Source organism: Nerophis lumbriciformis, linkage group LG08 (genome assembly GCF_033978685.3).
Source record: "Nerophis lumbriciformis linkage group LG08, RoL_Nlum_v2.1, whole genome shotgun sequence".
Classification (NCBI taxonomy): domain Eukaryota; kingdom Metazoa; phylum Chordata; class Actinopteri; order Syngnathiformes; family Syngnathidae; genus Nerophis; species Nerophis lumbriciformis.
Window position 1 is genome coordinate 37,332,206 of NC_084555.2, and position 15,295 is coordinate 37,347,500.

The following is a 15,295-nucleotide window of genomic DNA, read 5'->3' on the forward strand; positions in this document are numbered from 1 at the left end:
GGAGAACACAACCAGGAAAGAAAAGTTCCATATAGTGTTTTATAAAAGTGTTGACTTCATTTGAACTACAAGATGTATGTTAGTATTTTCCACATTTCCAAGCCTGTACTTCTAAAAAGGAGGCAATTTCAAGTATGCCAGAGGTTCTGTATTGCCTCTACTGTATTCTATATGAGAGAAAACACAAATGGTGGGCTTAAAAAGCATTTGTATATGGAAGTACGGTACTGCATCAGTTGTATAGCATCCTGAGAAACAGCGTCCTTTTGCATTGGACATTTGTTTTTGGTGGTTGGTCTAAATTACACGTTTCAGAAAAAAATTGCCCTGTCATCCACAAAACACATGTCTACTACAGAGGAAGCTGATTCTCGTGAGGACATAATTAAATATTGTGCTTCTGGGTTAGGCGACTTTTCTAGAACACTCTGATATTGTAGTTGCCGATGTTCAAATTGAATGTTAAATGATGGGGTGTAGATATCACTGTTTTGTTTATAACTACACAAGCAAACACCAGTTATCTCAGAGGCATCAGCAAATGCACAATTTATACAATATTGATCTCCTGCAAAGATTTGCAATTAGGTGATTGTGTCTTTAACAGTTTGCCTAATTGGATCTGTTGTTTTCCAAACAGTATTTGACAGCAAGCTGTCAATCAGAGTTATGCAGCTTGTGGATTTGTGTGGGTTCGGTCAGAGAAATGACCTGAGACTTGTGTGGATGTTAAAGAAGAGGTGAATGCAAAAACTATTAGTTTATTTCTTTTTGCTGCAATGCTTTTACACCAAAATCCCTCTGTCATGCTGATGTGCACACACCTGTCACAACACCCTGCAAACATTTGGATCTGTACTATGAAGGAGGACTTTTGTTTTGTATGGTTTGTTTAGCTTAGTGGGAACAAAAATAATGTTTTGATTTAAAGGCCTACTGAAACCCATTACTACCGACCACGCAGTCTGATAGTTTATATATCAATGATGAAATCTTAACATTGCAACACATGCCAATACGGGTTAGTTTACTAAAGTGCAATTTTAAATTTTGCGCGACATATCCTGCTGAAAACGTCTCGGTATGACGACGTCAGCGCGTGACGTCGCGGATTGTGGAGGACATTTTGAGACATCATGATGGCCAGCTATTAAGTCGTCTGTTTCATCGCAAAATTCACAGTATTCTGGACATCTGTGTTGGTGAATCTTTTGCAATTTGTTCAATGAACAATGGAGACAGCAAAGAAGAAAGCTGTAGGTGGGAAGCGGTGTATTGCGGCCGACTTTAGCAACACAAACACAGACGGTGTTTCATTGTTTACATTCCCGAAAGATGACAGTCAAGCTTTACCATTGGCCTGTGGAGAACTGGGACAACAGAGACTCTTACCAGGACGACTTTGAGTTGGATACGCAGACACGGTACCGTGAGTACGCTTCCAAACATTTGATCGCTTGCCCGTACGTGCGTGCCGCTATGTGCATGTCACGTAAATAATTCAATGTATACACCCTGATGATTATCTTGTGTGATGACTGTATTATAATGATAGTATATATGATAGTATATATCTGTATCATGAATCAATTTCAGTGGACCCCGACTTAAACAAGTTGAAAAACTTATTGGGGTGTTACCATTTAGTGGTCAATTGTACGGAATATGTACTTCACTGTGCAACCTACTAATAAAAGTCTCAAAAAGTCTCACGTACGTAACTTTGGGGACTTTGGGGAAATATATGTGCTGTATGAACTTTGGGGAGGTGAGCGGTACTTTGGTCTGTAGGACTGAGTGTGTTGTGCAGGTGTTTGAGTTGTATTTGCGGGTTATATGGACGGGAGGGGGGAGGTGTTTGTTATGCGGTATTAATTTGTGGCATATTAAATATAAGCCTGGTTGTGTTGTGGCTAATAGAGTATATATACAGTATGTCTTGTGTTTATTTACTGTTTCAGTCATTCCCAGCTGAATATCAGGTCCCACCCGCCTCTCACAGCATCTTCCCTATCTGAATCGCTCCCACTGCCCTCTAGTCCTTCACTCTCACTTTCTTCATCCACAAATCTTTCATCCTCGCTCAAATTAATGGGGAAATCGTCGCTTTCTCGGTCCGAATCACTCTCGCTGCTGGTGGCCATGATTGTAAACAATGTGCAGATGTGAGGAGCTCCACAACCTGTGACGTCACGCTACTCGTCTGCTACTTCCGGTACAGGCAAGGCTTTTTTATCAGTGACCAAAAGTTGCGAACTTTATCGTCGATGTTCTTTACTAAATCCTTTCAGCAAAAATATGGCAATGTCACGAAATGATCAAGTATGACACATAGAATGGACCTGCTATCCCCGTTTGAATAAGAAAATCGCATTTCAGTAGGCCTTTAAATACAGTACACACAGAGGGCCTGGTATACTAAAGGTTTGTGTGTGGTAAAACATGCGCAAACCTGATAGCACATGCAAAGCTGATCTACCGTGAAAGTGTGCATGTTTGTATCTTTTAAGTGACCAGAAAAAGGTACGCAATCTACAAACGTTTGTATTTTGTGTCTCTATCTTCCATCCATCCATCCATTTTCTACCACTTATTCCCTTCGGGGTCGCGGGGGGCGCTGGAGCCTATCTCAGCTACAATCGGGCGGAAGGCGAGGTACACCCTGGAAAAGTCGCCACCTCATCGCAGGGCCAACACAGATAGACAGACAACATTCACACTCACATTCACACACTAGGGCCAATTTAGTGTTGCCAATCAACCTATCCCCAGGTGCATGTCTTTGGAGGTGGGAGGAAGCCGGAGTACCCGGAGGGAACCCACGCAGTCACAGGGAGAACATGCAAACTCCACACAGAAAGATCCCAAGCCCAGGACTACTTAGGACCTTCGTATTGTGAGGCAGACGCACTAACCCCTCTTCCACCGTGCTCCCTGTCTCTATCTTCGTTAATATGCAAAATATATGCTGACCATCAAAACGGCCACAATAGTGGGAGGAGACAATGCAAATTATTTATCATACGCAATGTGATTTATCAACACTCATCACCGTTTTGCGATCGGTAGTTTTAGTTTTATCTAGCACGTGTCAGAGGGACTGTAGGATCAGTGCTCAGGCTGCACAGATAGACAATGGACGGACGAGAATCATCCGTCCTACATGTGCGTGTCAACATTTTGGACAGTCAGAAATAAAATATACCAGACATATCGTCTATTCAGCAACATCATTTTAAAATGTTATAGCTGCTAGAGGATTTAAGGATTCATCAAGACAAATCAAATTTGTGTTTTGGTGCCATTTAATATTTTTTAAAGGTGTTTATTTATTTCACATAGAATATATAGTATTGATATATTTTTTATATGAAAAAAACTTAATTACTGTAAGTGTGCTTTTTCTTGCGCCTTGAAAGGAGTAAGCCTCTCTCCAATGAGCGCACCTTACCAATACACCAGCGGTAAAAAAAAATTTCAATGTAGATACACTGCATGAGTCCGACTGCTTCTAAAATGACCATAAAAAGTAGTACATGTCTCCTGCATGTCTGAAAACATAGCAAAACGCCACAAGTAGGAGCATGATAACATGAATGTGCAGTAAATGAGAGTGTTTTTGTGGTGATGCCCTATATAGAACACCTCATTTAAATAAGGCAGTGTGCACCACTTTACAATTGCACATGCAGTCTTAGTAAATCACACGCAACACGCTCACTAATAGTGCAGACTTTTTTATAGATTGCACATGCTGTTTGGCACGTGATATTTAGATTTTTGTAAATCAGGCCTAAACAACTGTATTTTGGCACTCAATGTATTTTACCTTTTCCCATCAACATCTTGTTGTAGTAAAAGTAGTAGGACTGCAACAACTAATCGATTAAATCGATTAAAATCGATTATCAAAAAAGTTGGCGATTAATTTAGTCATCGATTCGTTGGAACTATGCTATGCGCATGCGCGGAGGCTTTTTTTTTGTTTTGGTTTTTTTTGTTATTTTTTTGTTTTCCTTTTTTTGTTTTATAAACCTTTATTTATAAACTGCAACATTTACAAACAGCTGAGAAACAATAATCAAAATAAGTACAAAAACAGTACAAAACAGCGCCAGGGCGGCGCTGAGGCTACGTCTCATGAGGTGGAGGTCAGCCAGCCAATGATGTGTCATGTGCAGCTCACGTGACGACGCCGTCTCCTTTGCTGGAAACATTCGAAAAATGGCGCAGGAAAACAGTACGGATAGTTCAGCGGAAAAACAGCTTGAGGTTATTGCTATTATTGACCTAAGTCGTCAAAAGTGTGGGAACACTTTACTTTAAAGACTTCAAAGAAGACCGTTTCCTGCAAAATGGCACGGAAGTACAACATTGCTTCAGGAGCACCTGAAAAGGAAACATGTTGGAGCCATGGATGAAGGGAAGAACTCACGGTACGTAACTTTTTAAGTCCATAGTGGCAACAGGCATTCATGAGTTCAGCTTTTTTGTGAGTAACGTTAACGTTATGCCTTTGTTGCAACGCGGGGCTGATAATGTGTCTCCGGCACATTTGACTCCGTTTTGAGAGAGAAAACGCAGTTACCAATTTCAAAATAAACGTAACGGACAGAAACATCTCAGGTTGGTTTCATAATGGATCAATGTAGCCGGGCCGATAAAGCTATATAAATATATTTAGATTTGAGTGATGCTTTAGTATAACTAAATGTTATCAAGGTGCAGGAATATTTCATGCTATTATTCAGAAGCAGCCTAAAATGAATCATTTATTATTCACAACAGAAACATGTACAATATCTGATTCAGTTCTGATCTGATGAGTTACATTTCTGTGTTATTATTGGTGTATGCTGCACCCCCAATGTCCAGAACATGGTGCCAGTATGCTGTTTTTTTCCAATAAAATACTGGAAAGGATAGAAATGTAGTTTGTCTCTTTTATCCGATTATTAATCGATTAATCGAAGTAATAATCGACAGATTACTCGATTATCAAACTAATCGTTAGTTGCAGCCCTAAAAAGTAGTATAGCCTCTTTCACCAAAAGTGTAACAACAGAGTATTGACTGATAGGTTTCGTGAACTCAGTCTCCTGCAAGCACAATTGGATGCAGCATCTGGTGTGACACAGAAGCAGTGTAAAATGATGTTGTTAGTAAACTGATTGTAAGTCAGTAGTTGGCATGATAAGGATATACATTTCTGATTGAGGCAGAATTAGTCCCTGACATTTCCTTGTATACAATATCAGCGATAGGCCATGCACACTTTCTTAAACTCGGGATACCAATTTTTATATGTTGCCAACTTTTACTGATATGATTGAATCAGACCAGAAGTTAAAGAATGTAGTTAATTGACAATAACAGGGACCCTGCTATCAAGCCATGTGGGACTATGATTGAAACATAAAGATACTACAGGGATGCCACAAGACAATGAAATGGAAGCAAAGACATCTTCTAAGACAATATGATTTTTTTCAGGAGCACATACTATTAGTGATGAATAAATAACAATTAGCTTCTCTACTTGCAGGAGGCATTAAACTGAGGATGTGGTTGTCTTGAACACAAAAGGAAGGAAAATACTCTCACTTTCTAATCAACTAACATTGAAGTTTACAAACCAACATATAAACACTAATAATACACTTTATTGAAAGAGATTTCCGAGATTAAAAAACCCAGCCTGCATCAATTGTATTCTCCCTCAATTATTCTGCTGCTCTCCTTCACTCACTTTGCAATGCCACCAGATGCTGCTGAAGTCGACATTTCTGAACTGCAGCTGCCACCATAAACCAGTTCTGTGATCAATCAGTCTTTATGCAACACGCCTCAGAGTCTTTTACGAAGAAGTGCCAACTCCTCTATTTCAATTCCGCCCTGTACAGAAAGCATCTGCAGTCTGCATCTTGTTGCAGGGTGAGCAAATGTGATAGTAAATCATGATAAGTGTTTGGACATGCAAAAACATGTGCAGTGCCATACTTGTGTATCCTTGTCTTGGACATAAAGGCCTTACATACATGCAGGTTTGATTACTACAATGGTGTGGCTCTAAAAGGAAATAATGACTTAAAATGACAAGTATTCATCATAATAGTAAAAAACGTTACCACTTATATAATCATTTCAACGCAGTATCTTGATTGGAGGTCATCAAAGTGCCTCCGAAAATGGAAAACCAATCCTTGTGTCTCTAAAAGCTGTGATTGAAAAGATGTTTTGATCTTAGTACTGCTCACACTTGATGTAGCACCTGCTCACATGGCTTTCGCTTTAACCAGGTGAAGGATTTGATTTGATCAAGTGTTAAGTTTTTTTCTCACACACTCCCAAATGTTGCTTTTCACTCTAGAGCCTCCATTAGCATAATGGAATTGGAAAGGTATTAAAACAGGAAATCACTGTTGCACCTTTTTTAACTACTTGACAGTATAATTGTTTTTTTTTCCCTTCTAAACAGTTTGTTTGTAATCGCACCACGGAGAGAGGGAAATGCAATGCCAATGCTTTATAGTGAATTGACAAAAAGACTCTCAAATCTTTATAAGAGTAACTGTATTGTTTAAAGGAGTGTGTATGTAATATGTGTGATAAGGCTTTTACACACAATATACAGTACAGTATAGAGTAGACTAGTTAAAACAAGAAGACTTGTTTGGAAATGCAAGAACCGAGACTCAGATTTCCCTCGCCCGGACGCGGGTCACCGGGGCCCCCCTCCGGAGCCAGGCCCGGAGTTGGGGCACGATGGCGAGCGCCTGGTGGCCGGGCCTGTCCCCATGGGGCCCGGCCGGGCACAGCCCGAAGAGGCAACGTGGGTCCCCCCTCCAATGGGCTCACCACCCATAGCAGGGGCCATAAAGGTCGGGTGCAATGTGAGCTGGGCGGTAGCCGAAGGCAGGGCACTTGGCGGTCCGATCCTCGGCTACAGAAGCTAGCTCTTGGGACGTGGAACGTCACCTCGCTGGGGGGGAAGGAGCCTGAGCTAGTGCGCGAGGTAGAGAAGTTCCGGTTGGATATAGTCGGACTCACCTCGACGCACAGCAAGGGCTCTGGAACCAGTTCTCTCGAGAGGGGCTGGACTCTCTTCCACTCTGGCGTTGCCAGCAGTGAGAGGCGACGGGCTGGGGTGGCAAATCTTGTTGCCCCCCGGCTCAGAGCCTGCATGTTGGAGTTCAACCCGGTGGACGAGAGGGTAGCTTCCTTCCGCCTTCGAGTGGGGGGACGGGTCCTGACTGTTGTTTGCGCTTACGCGCCAAACAGCAGCTCAGAGTACCCACCCTTTTTGGATTCACTCGAGGGAGTACTTGAGAGTGCTCCCCCGGGTGATTCCCTCGTTCTACTGGGGGACTTCAACGCTCATATTGGCAACGACAGTGAAACCTGGAGAGGCGTGATTGGGAAGAATGGCCGCCCGGATCTGAACCCAAGTGGTGTTTTGTTATTGGACTTTTGTGCCCGTCACGGATTGTCCATAACGAACACCATGTTCAAGCATAAGGGTGTCCTTATGTGCACTTGGCACCAGGACACCCTAGGCCGCAGTTCTATGATCGACTTTGTAGTTGTGTCATCGGATTTGCGGCCTCATGTTTTGGACACTCGGGTGAAGAGAGGGGCGGAGCTTTCTACCGATCACCACCTGGTGGTGAGTTGGCTGCGATGGTGGGGGAGGATGCCGGACAGACCTGGCAGGCCCAAACGCATTGTGAGGGTTTGCTGGGAACGTCTGGCAGAGTCTCCTGTCAGAGAGAGTTTCAATTCCCACCTCCGGAAGAACTTTGAACATGTCACGAGAGAGGTGCTGGACATTGAGTCCGAGTGGACCATGTTCCGCACCTCTATTGTCGAGGCGGCTGATTGGAGCTGTGGCCGCAAGGTAGTTGGTGCCTGTCGTGGCGGTAATCCTAGAACCCGTTGGTGGACACCGGCGGTGAGGGATGCCGTCAAGCTGAAGAAGGAGTCCTATCGGGTTCTTTTGGCTCATGGGACTCCTGAGGCAGCGGACAGGTACCGACAGGCCAAGCGGTGTGCGGCTTCAGCGGTCGCGGAGGCAAAAACTCGGACATGGGAGGAGTTCGGGGAAGCCATGGAAAACGACTTCCGGACGGCTTCGAAGCGATTCTGGACCACCATCCGCCGCCTCAGGAAGGGGAAGCAGTGCACTACCAACACCGTGTATGGTGCGGATGGTGTTCTGCTGACCTCGACTGCAGAAGTTGTGGATCGGTGGAGGGAATACTTCGAAGACCTCCTCAATCCCACCGACACGTCTTCCTATGAGGAAGCAGTGCCTGGGGAATCTGTGGTGGGCTCTCCTATTTCTGGGGCTGAGGTTGCTGAGGTAGTTAAAAAGCTCCTCGGTGGCAAGGCCCCGGGGGTGGATGAGATCCGCCCGGAGTTCCTTAAGGCTCTGGATGCTGTAGGGCTGTCTTGGTTGACAAGACTCTGCAGCATCGCGTGGACATCGGGGGCAGTACCTCTGGATTGGCAGACCGGGGTGGTGGTTCCTCTCTTTAAAAAGGGGAACCGGAGGGTGTGTTCTAACTATCGTGGGATCACACTCCTCAGCCTTCCCGGTAAGGTCTATTCAGGTGTACTGGAGAGGAGGCTACGCCGGATAGTCGAACCTCGGATTCAGGAGGAACAGTGTGGTTTTCGTCCTGGTCGTGGAACTGTGGACCAGCTCTATACTCTCGGCAGGGTCCTTGAGGGTGCATGGGAGTTTGCCCAACCAGTCTACATGTGCTTTGTGGACTTGGAGAAGGCATTCGACCGTGTCCCTCGGGAAGTCCTGTGGGGAGTGCTCAGAGAGTATGGGGTTTCGGACTGTCTGATTGTGGCGGTCCTCTCCCTGTATGATCAGTGTCAGAGCTTGGTTCGCATTGCCGGCAGTAAGTCGGACACGTTTCCGGTGAGGGTTGGACTCCGCCAAGGCTGCCCTTTGTCACCGATTCTGTTCATAACTTTTATGGACAGAATTTCTAGGCGCAGTCAAGGCGTTGAAGGGATCCGGTTTGGTGGCTGCAGGATTAGGTCTCTGCTTTTTGCAGATGATTTGGTCCTGATGGCTTCATCTGGCCAGGATCTTCAGCTCTCACTGGATCGGTTCGCAGCTGAGTGTGAAGCGACTGGGATGAGAATCAGCACCTCCAAGTCCGAGTCCATGGTTCTCGCCCAGAAAAGGGTGGAGTGCCATCTCCGGGTTGGGGAGGAGATCTTGCCCCAAGTGGAGGAGTTCAAGTACCTCGGAGTCTTGTTCACGAGTGAGGGAAGAGTGGATCGTGAGATCGACAGGCGGATCGGTGCGGCGTCTTCAGTAATGCGGACGCTGTATCGATCCGTTGTGGTGAAGAAGGAGCTGAGCCAGAAGGCAAAGCTCTCAATTTACCGGTCGATCTACGTTCCCATCCTCACCTATGGTCATGAGCTTTGGGTTATGACCGAAAGGACAAGATCACGGGTACAAGCGGCCGAAATGAGTTTCCTCCGCCGGGTGGCGGGGCTCTCCCTTAGAGATAGGGTGAGAAGCTCTGTCATCCGGGGGGAGCTTAAAGTAAAGCCGCTACTCCTCCACATCGAGAGGAGCCAGATGAGGTGGTTCGGGCATCTGGTCAGGATGCCACCCGAGCGCCTCCCTAAGGAGGTGTTTAGGGCATGTCCGACCGGTAGGAGGCCACGAGGAAGACCCAGGACACGTTGGGAAGACTATGTCTCCCGGCTGGCCTGGGAACGCCTCGGGATCCCCCGGGAGGAGCTGGACGAAGTGGCTGGGGAGAGGGAAGTCTGGGCTTCCCTGCTTAGGCTGCTGCCCCCGCGACCCGACCTCGGATAAGCGGAAGAAGATGGATGGATGGATGGATAGTTAAAACATATATATTTTTATCTTGCTCATTTCAGTGGATTTTTAAAATTACATGGATCCCAGCACTATACTATAATACGTTTTTTTTTTTAATTAAACACTCTATGAATACATCTGCATTATTCTCCTTTTGGCCAACATGCTCTGAATCTGCAGCCTCCTCTCCAACTACACGGACACTGTTTCAAATGGTCAGGGCTATTTTCTACTTGTGGAATCGTCATTAAGTTAACAAGGGATAAGTTAACATGTGAAACCACCGCAAGCTCATGACACTTTCACACCATGCAGAACAACAGTACATTTGAGACGTACACATAAATCTGAGAAGTCTGAAATGTAGGACTTCTTTAAATCATCAATTAAGCCCTCCATTTATTTCTTTAAGACAGAGCATCTCAAATATTTTCTGTTACGCCCCAACATCATACTTGCCAACCTTTAGACCTCCGATTTCAGGAGGTGGGGGGGGTGGGGGTGGGGGGCGTGGTCGGGGGTGGGGCGGGGGGCGTGGTTGGGGGTGTGGTTAAGATATATATATATAAGAAATACTTGACTTTCAGTGAATTCTAGCTATATATATATTTTTTTTTTATTACACACACATATATATATATATATATATATATATATATATATATATATATATATATATATATATATATATATATATATATATATATAAATAAAATAAATACTTGAATTTCAGTGTTCATTTATTTACACATATACACACATAACACTCATCTACTCATTGTTGAGTTAAGGGTTGAATTGTCCATCCTTGTTCTATTCTCTGTCACTATTTCAGAACACACACACTATACAAATATACATTATAAAATCAATAAGAAAACGGGAGCTCTAATTTGGGAGTCTGAATTAGGATCAGAAGTTCCTATATAAACATTGTGCACTCACGTCGCCTTTTTGTATTGATTACTGCAGCTGTGCACTGGATTCATTCACAAATACAAACTACTTCTCACAAACACTTTAGAGTTAGGCTCCACCATCAGAATATGTACTTAAACTTATAAAGATCACATGGATATTATTCAGTGAGTTAAACTAACCTGTTATACAGGAGGAAAAAGCACACAGGACGTTTCAATTGTTCACAGACTGGTCGCGCTCATCAGAATGACAAGACACTTCCGGTCTGCAGGTGATAGCATTCAATTGGGAAGAAACGCCCTACTGCCCCCTACTGACCAATGTGAATACTGATAAATGTGTAATGACAGCTCCAAAAACGAATTCAAACCACAAAATAAAATAAATAAATCAACACAAAAATGTGACACATTATGGGTGGGTCACATATGCATGTACAGTAGATGGCAGTATTGTCCTGTTTAAAAGTGTCACAACATTGCTGTTTACGGCAGACGAACTGCTTTACGGTAGACGAAAACTTGACTGCTGTTGTTGTGTGTTGTTACCACGCTGGGAGGACGTTAATGAAACTGCCTAACAATAAACCCACATAAGAAACCAAGAACTCGCCCTCGATCATTAGCTGTTTATATTGTGGGAAAGCGGACGTGTGAACAGGCTGTCAACACGTCACTCAGGTCCGCATGGAGCTGGAGGGGGCGTGGCCTCCAGCTCCGCCTGAATTTCGGGAGATTTTCTGGAGAAAATTTGTCCCGGGAGGTTTTCGGGAGAGGCGCTGAATTTCGGGAGTCTCCCAGAAAATCCGGGAGGGTTGGCAAGTATGCCCAACATAGCCCCCCCTCCCAAGAAAGAAGAAAATATTTTGTGCCCCCTCCACAGTCTCCATCATGACTAGTACAATTTGTCCATACAATTGTTGCAACTTTACTTCTGGATAAGATTGTAAGTTTATTAACATTAAAGGAAACAACACACTGGTCTTTCCTCGTCTCCCACCCTTCCAGTGAAGCCAAGTGCTACATACACTTCATCATATTCTGGTACGGCAAAAAACATGTTCGCGCCTCCTCTGGCATCGCACCGCCTCCCCAGGGGGTCCCACCCCACTATTTGAGAAGGACTGCTTTAAGGAGTTGTATTAATGTTTTATTTCCCCCAATTACCTTTCTTCATTTAGTGACTTATTTTTACCATTCCCCAATGTTCTTGTTAAATTGTGTACTAGTACATATCAAATGTTAGAGTGAGTTTAACTGTTTTACCATCTTCCAGAGTTGGTAGATAATTATGATTGCAGCAATTAAAGGGTGTTGGACAATTTATTTAAATGTTTTTCCTGTGCTTTTTCTCCCAGCTGCTAAAATCATCCGCTGCTACACATTGTGGATTAGTGAAATGTCTTAAATGGTGATTGGAGCAGATACTAATTTACTACGAGGCGGTATAGCTCGGTTGGTAGAGTGGCCGTGCCAGCAACTTGAGGATTCCAGGTTCGATCCCCGCTTCCGCCATCCTAGTCACTGCCGTTGTGTCCTTGGGCAAGACACTTTACCCACCTGCTCCCAGTGCCACCCACACTGGTTTAAATGTAACTTAGATATTGGGTTTCACTATGTAAAGCGCTTTGAGTCACTAGAGAAAAAGCGCTATATAAATATAATTCACTTCACTTCACTTAACGTGTGCCAAAACTGTGCCATTATAGGGTATTGCTTCATGTTTGTTTGGCATGAAAACAACACCAGGCAGTCCCAGTGAATAATACAGTACATACGCTGCATATTAATGAGATATAAGTCAAAATCTGCTCACATGGTGTAGTTTGTTCCTTCTCCTCCGGTTGCTCTGTTTTATGAGCTTGTCCTTTAATTTTGTTCACAAAGGTTAGAAGGCGACCTTTGATAGATGTATCCTGTTCATCCTCATCTTCTTCCATTGGGATTCCTGCAGAACACAAACAGACACAAGATAAACATGATATGAAAAGACTATTATGGCAATATCTCAAGTGTAGGTGAACCTCCTATGGGGTCTCTACATGTCAAATGTATGATGTGTGCGGCAGTGCCAGGGTTCGCACAGTTTGTCATGATTGTGGGCAATTTGTTGTTAATTGCTTTTCTGTGTAGAGGGAACCATGACGGGTAGTTGTTTTGCGGCTTGGCTAAAGCTGCCATATTATATCGGTTGTACTGCAGAGGGCCGGGTGGTATAATTATTTATCATAACATCAAGATTTCCACACAATCTGGTTCTGAACTGTAGTAGAGTAAAATATAATACCATATAATAGAAGAAAATAGAATAGAATGTTTTATTGACATCAAACACGAGTGTATGCTAGATTAAATGTGGCAACAGCAGTGAAAAACAGTGTAAACTATTGGTACAGATTCAATATCCTAATGTCCCAGGGGTAACACTGTTTCTAACTTAGTTTGTCCTGCTCTTATGTGACCAAAATATCTTCCCTGTTGCAACGCAAAGCGACAGAAAAAGCAGATAGTAAACACATATACTAAAAACAACAGGGAGAAACACAGTACTACATCTAAACTTGTATATGAATGTTGAACGAGAGGCAAGCCAGTAGCATTTATAAATTTTGTTTACCTTCTTAAAGTATTACCTTTTAGCTTGCTTTACTCTTTTCGAATAGTGCACTGGGGCATTTATTTCTTCAATTTCAAATGTGACTGGTTGTTTATTAGCAGTAATAGGAACAACGCTGTTACATAAAAACCATGCCGTTTTATAACGAGTAATACATTTCAGTGGTTCTCAAACTTTTTTTCACCAAGTACCACTTCAGAAAACACTTGGCTACCACTCTACCACCATAACGACCAAAATTAAAATACAGTAGCGGAGTAGGCCAAGTATTCATTAAAAATGAGGCAATGGTTTTAATCGGAGGGTTGCTGGTTACTGGGGTTCAATCCCCACCTTCTACCATCCTAGTCACGTCTGTTGTGTCCTTGGGCAAGACACTTCACCCTTGCTCCTGATGGCTGCTGGTTAGCGCCTTGCATGGCAGCCCCCGCCATCAGTGTGTGAATGTGTGTGTGAATGGGTGAATGTGGAAATACTGTCAAAGCGCTTTGAGTACCTTGAAGGTAGAAAAGCGCTATACAAGTATAACCCATTTATTTATGTAGCAAGTATATTTCATATTTATGGCCACTGTAACATTACACACTGCTTGAACAGTTTGCATATAGGAAAATAAAACACTCCACTTAAATAATGAATCAAATCTTTTGTGTGTCACTGTTGGTACGCGTACCACAGTTTAACAATGTTAAAGAGAGGCGGGCTTTATTTGTGCAAACGAATGAAAAACAAATGTGTCCTGTGTTTTTGTGAAATTTATACACATATTGTTTTATCTGTTAGTTACAGTAGGTAAGGGGTTCATATGGCCCCATTCCTGGATATATTTCCTGTGACAGGAAGGAGAGTGGGGGTGTTACTCATTTTGCAATGCAGTCTTCTGAAAATGATGGAAAGTGCCACTTATGTTGCTTGATGCAGGAAAACATGACTTTAATGTAAAAAATGCAGGGAAAACACGAACCAGGAACCAGGAGACACGGGACAGGATACCAGGAACGCAGGGAACAGGCAACAGGATTCAAGGAAAACTGGAGACAGCAAACAGTCTACAGCATACAATCCTCCAGCACTGACTGGAGGGCGAGGCAGGTATAAATAGTAACCTGATTGGCAATTGCCACCTGGTGTGCCAAGCTGCCAATCAGGGACAGGTGAGGGAAACGAGTGCTAAGGGAGACGTGCAGGAACTGGAACCAAAATAAGAGCGCTGACAGGAAATAAAACACAAACACAGACGAAAACCCAAACATAACCAAACTGTCAGTGACAAGCCTGACAGTAGCCCCCCTTCCGATAATGGATACCAGACGTTCTATAAAAACAAAAAAAGTCCAAAGTCACGGGAGGGCGGAGGGAAGACAAGGCGGTGGGCCACCAGGCCAAATGTCCCGCGGGGAAGAGTCAGGTGGCGGCGGCGAGTTGAATCCGTGGCTGACGGGAGGGCCGCCCGTAGGCGCCTTACAGCCGCCCGTGCATCAGGCGAGCTGGAGGTCCCGAACGTGACGATGCTGGAGACACCTAAAGCTAATGCGCGTGCATGTGTTGCATATGTACGTAATTACGTCATTACGTAGGAGAAGCCGTGAGAGGGCGGGATATACCGTGTAAAAAACTTTGGAAAGTTGGCGCCCTCGAGGCATGTGTGTATATGTTGCAAACAGCCCCTTTAATGTAGCAACTGAAGCTGTGGTCAAAGTTGTAATTGCCACAAAACATATTTTAAGATATTCAACACCGTACTGCCATCTGCTGGCTAAAGTGGATAGGGCAACCCCGCAATTTGTCACGTTTCGTGTATCAGGTAAATCGTGACGAATGGTGCCATTTGAATCGCCTTCCTGCTGTAGTTAACAGGCGATTCCTGGCTAATGAAAGATGACAACCATATGATTACGT

At 43.9% G+C, this 15,295-nt stretch overlaps 1 protein-coding gene across 5 annotated transcripts in view; it reads right to left on the reverse strand.

Annotated features, from left to right (window-relative positions):
• Positions 1–15,295, reverse strand: part of LOC133611746 (ryanodine receptor 3-like) — a 359,447-nt gene that overhangs the window by 128,738 nt on the left and 215,414 nt on the right. For all 5 annotated transcript variants that reach the window (XM_061968833.2, XM_061968834.2, XM_061968831.2 and 2 more), the window contains one exon: positions 12,596–12,727. In XM_061968833.2, coding sequence (XP_061824817.2) covers positions 12,596–12,727 — 132 coding nt within the window. The remainder of the gene's footprint in view (positions 1–12,595; positions 12,728–15,295) is intronic.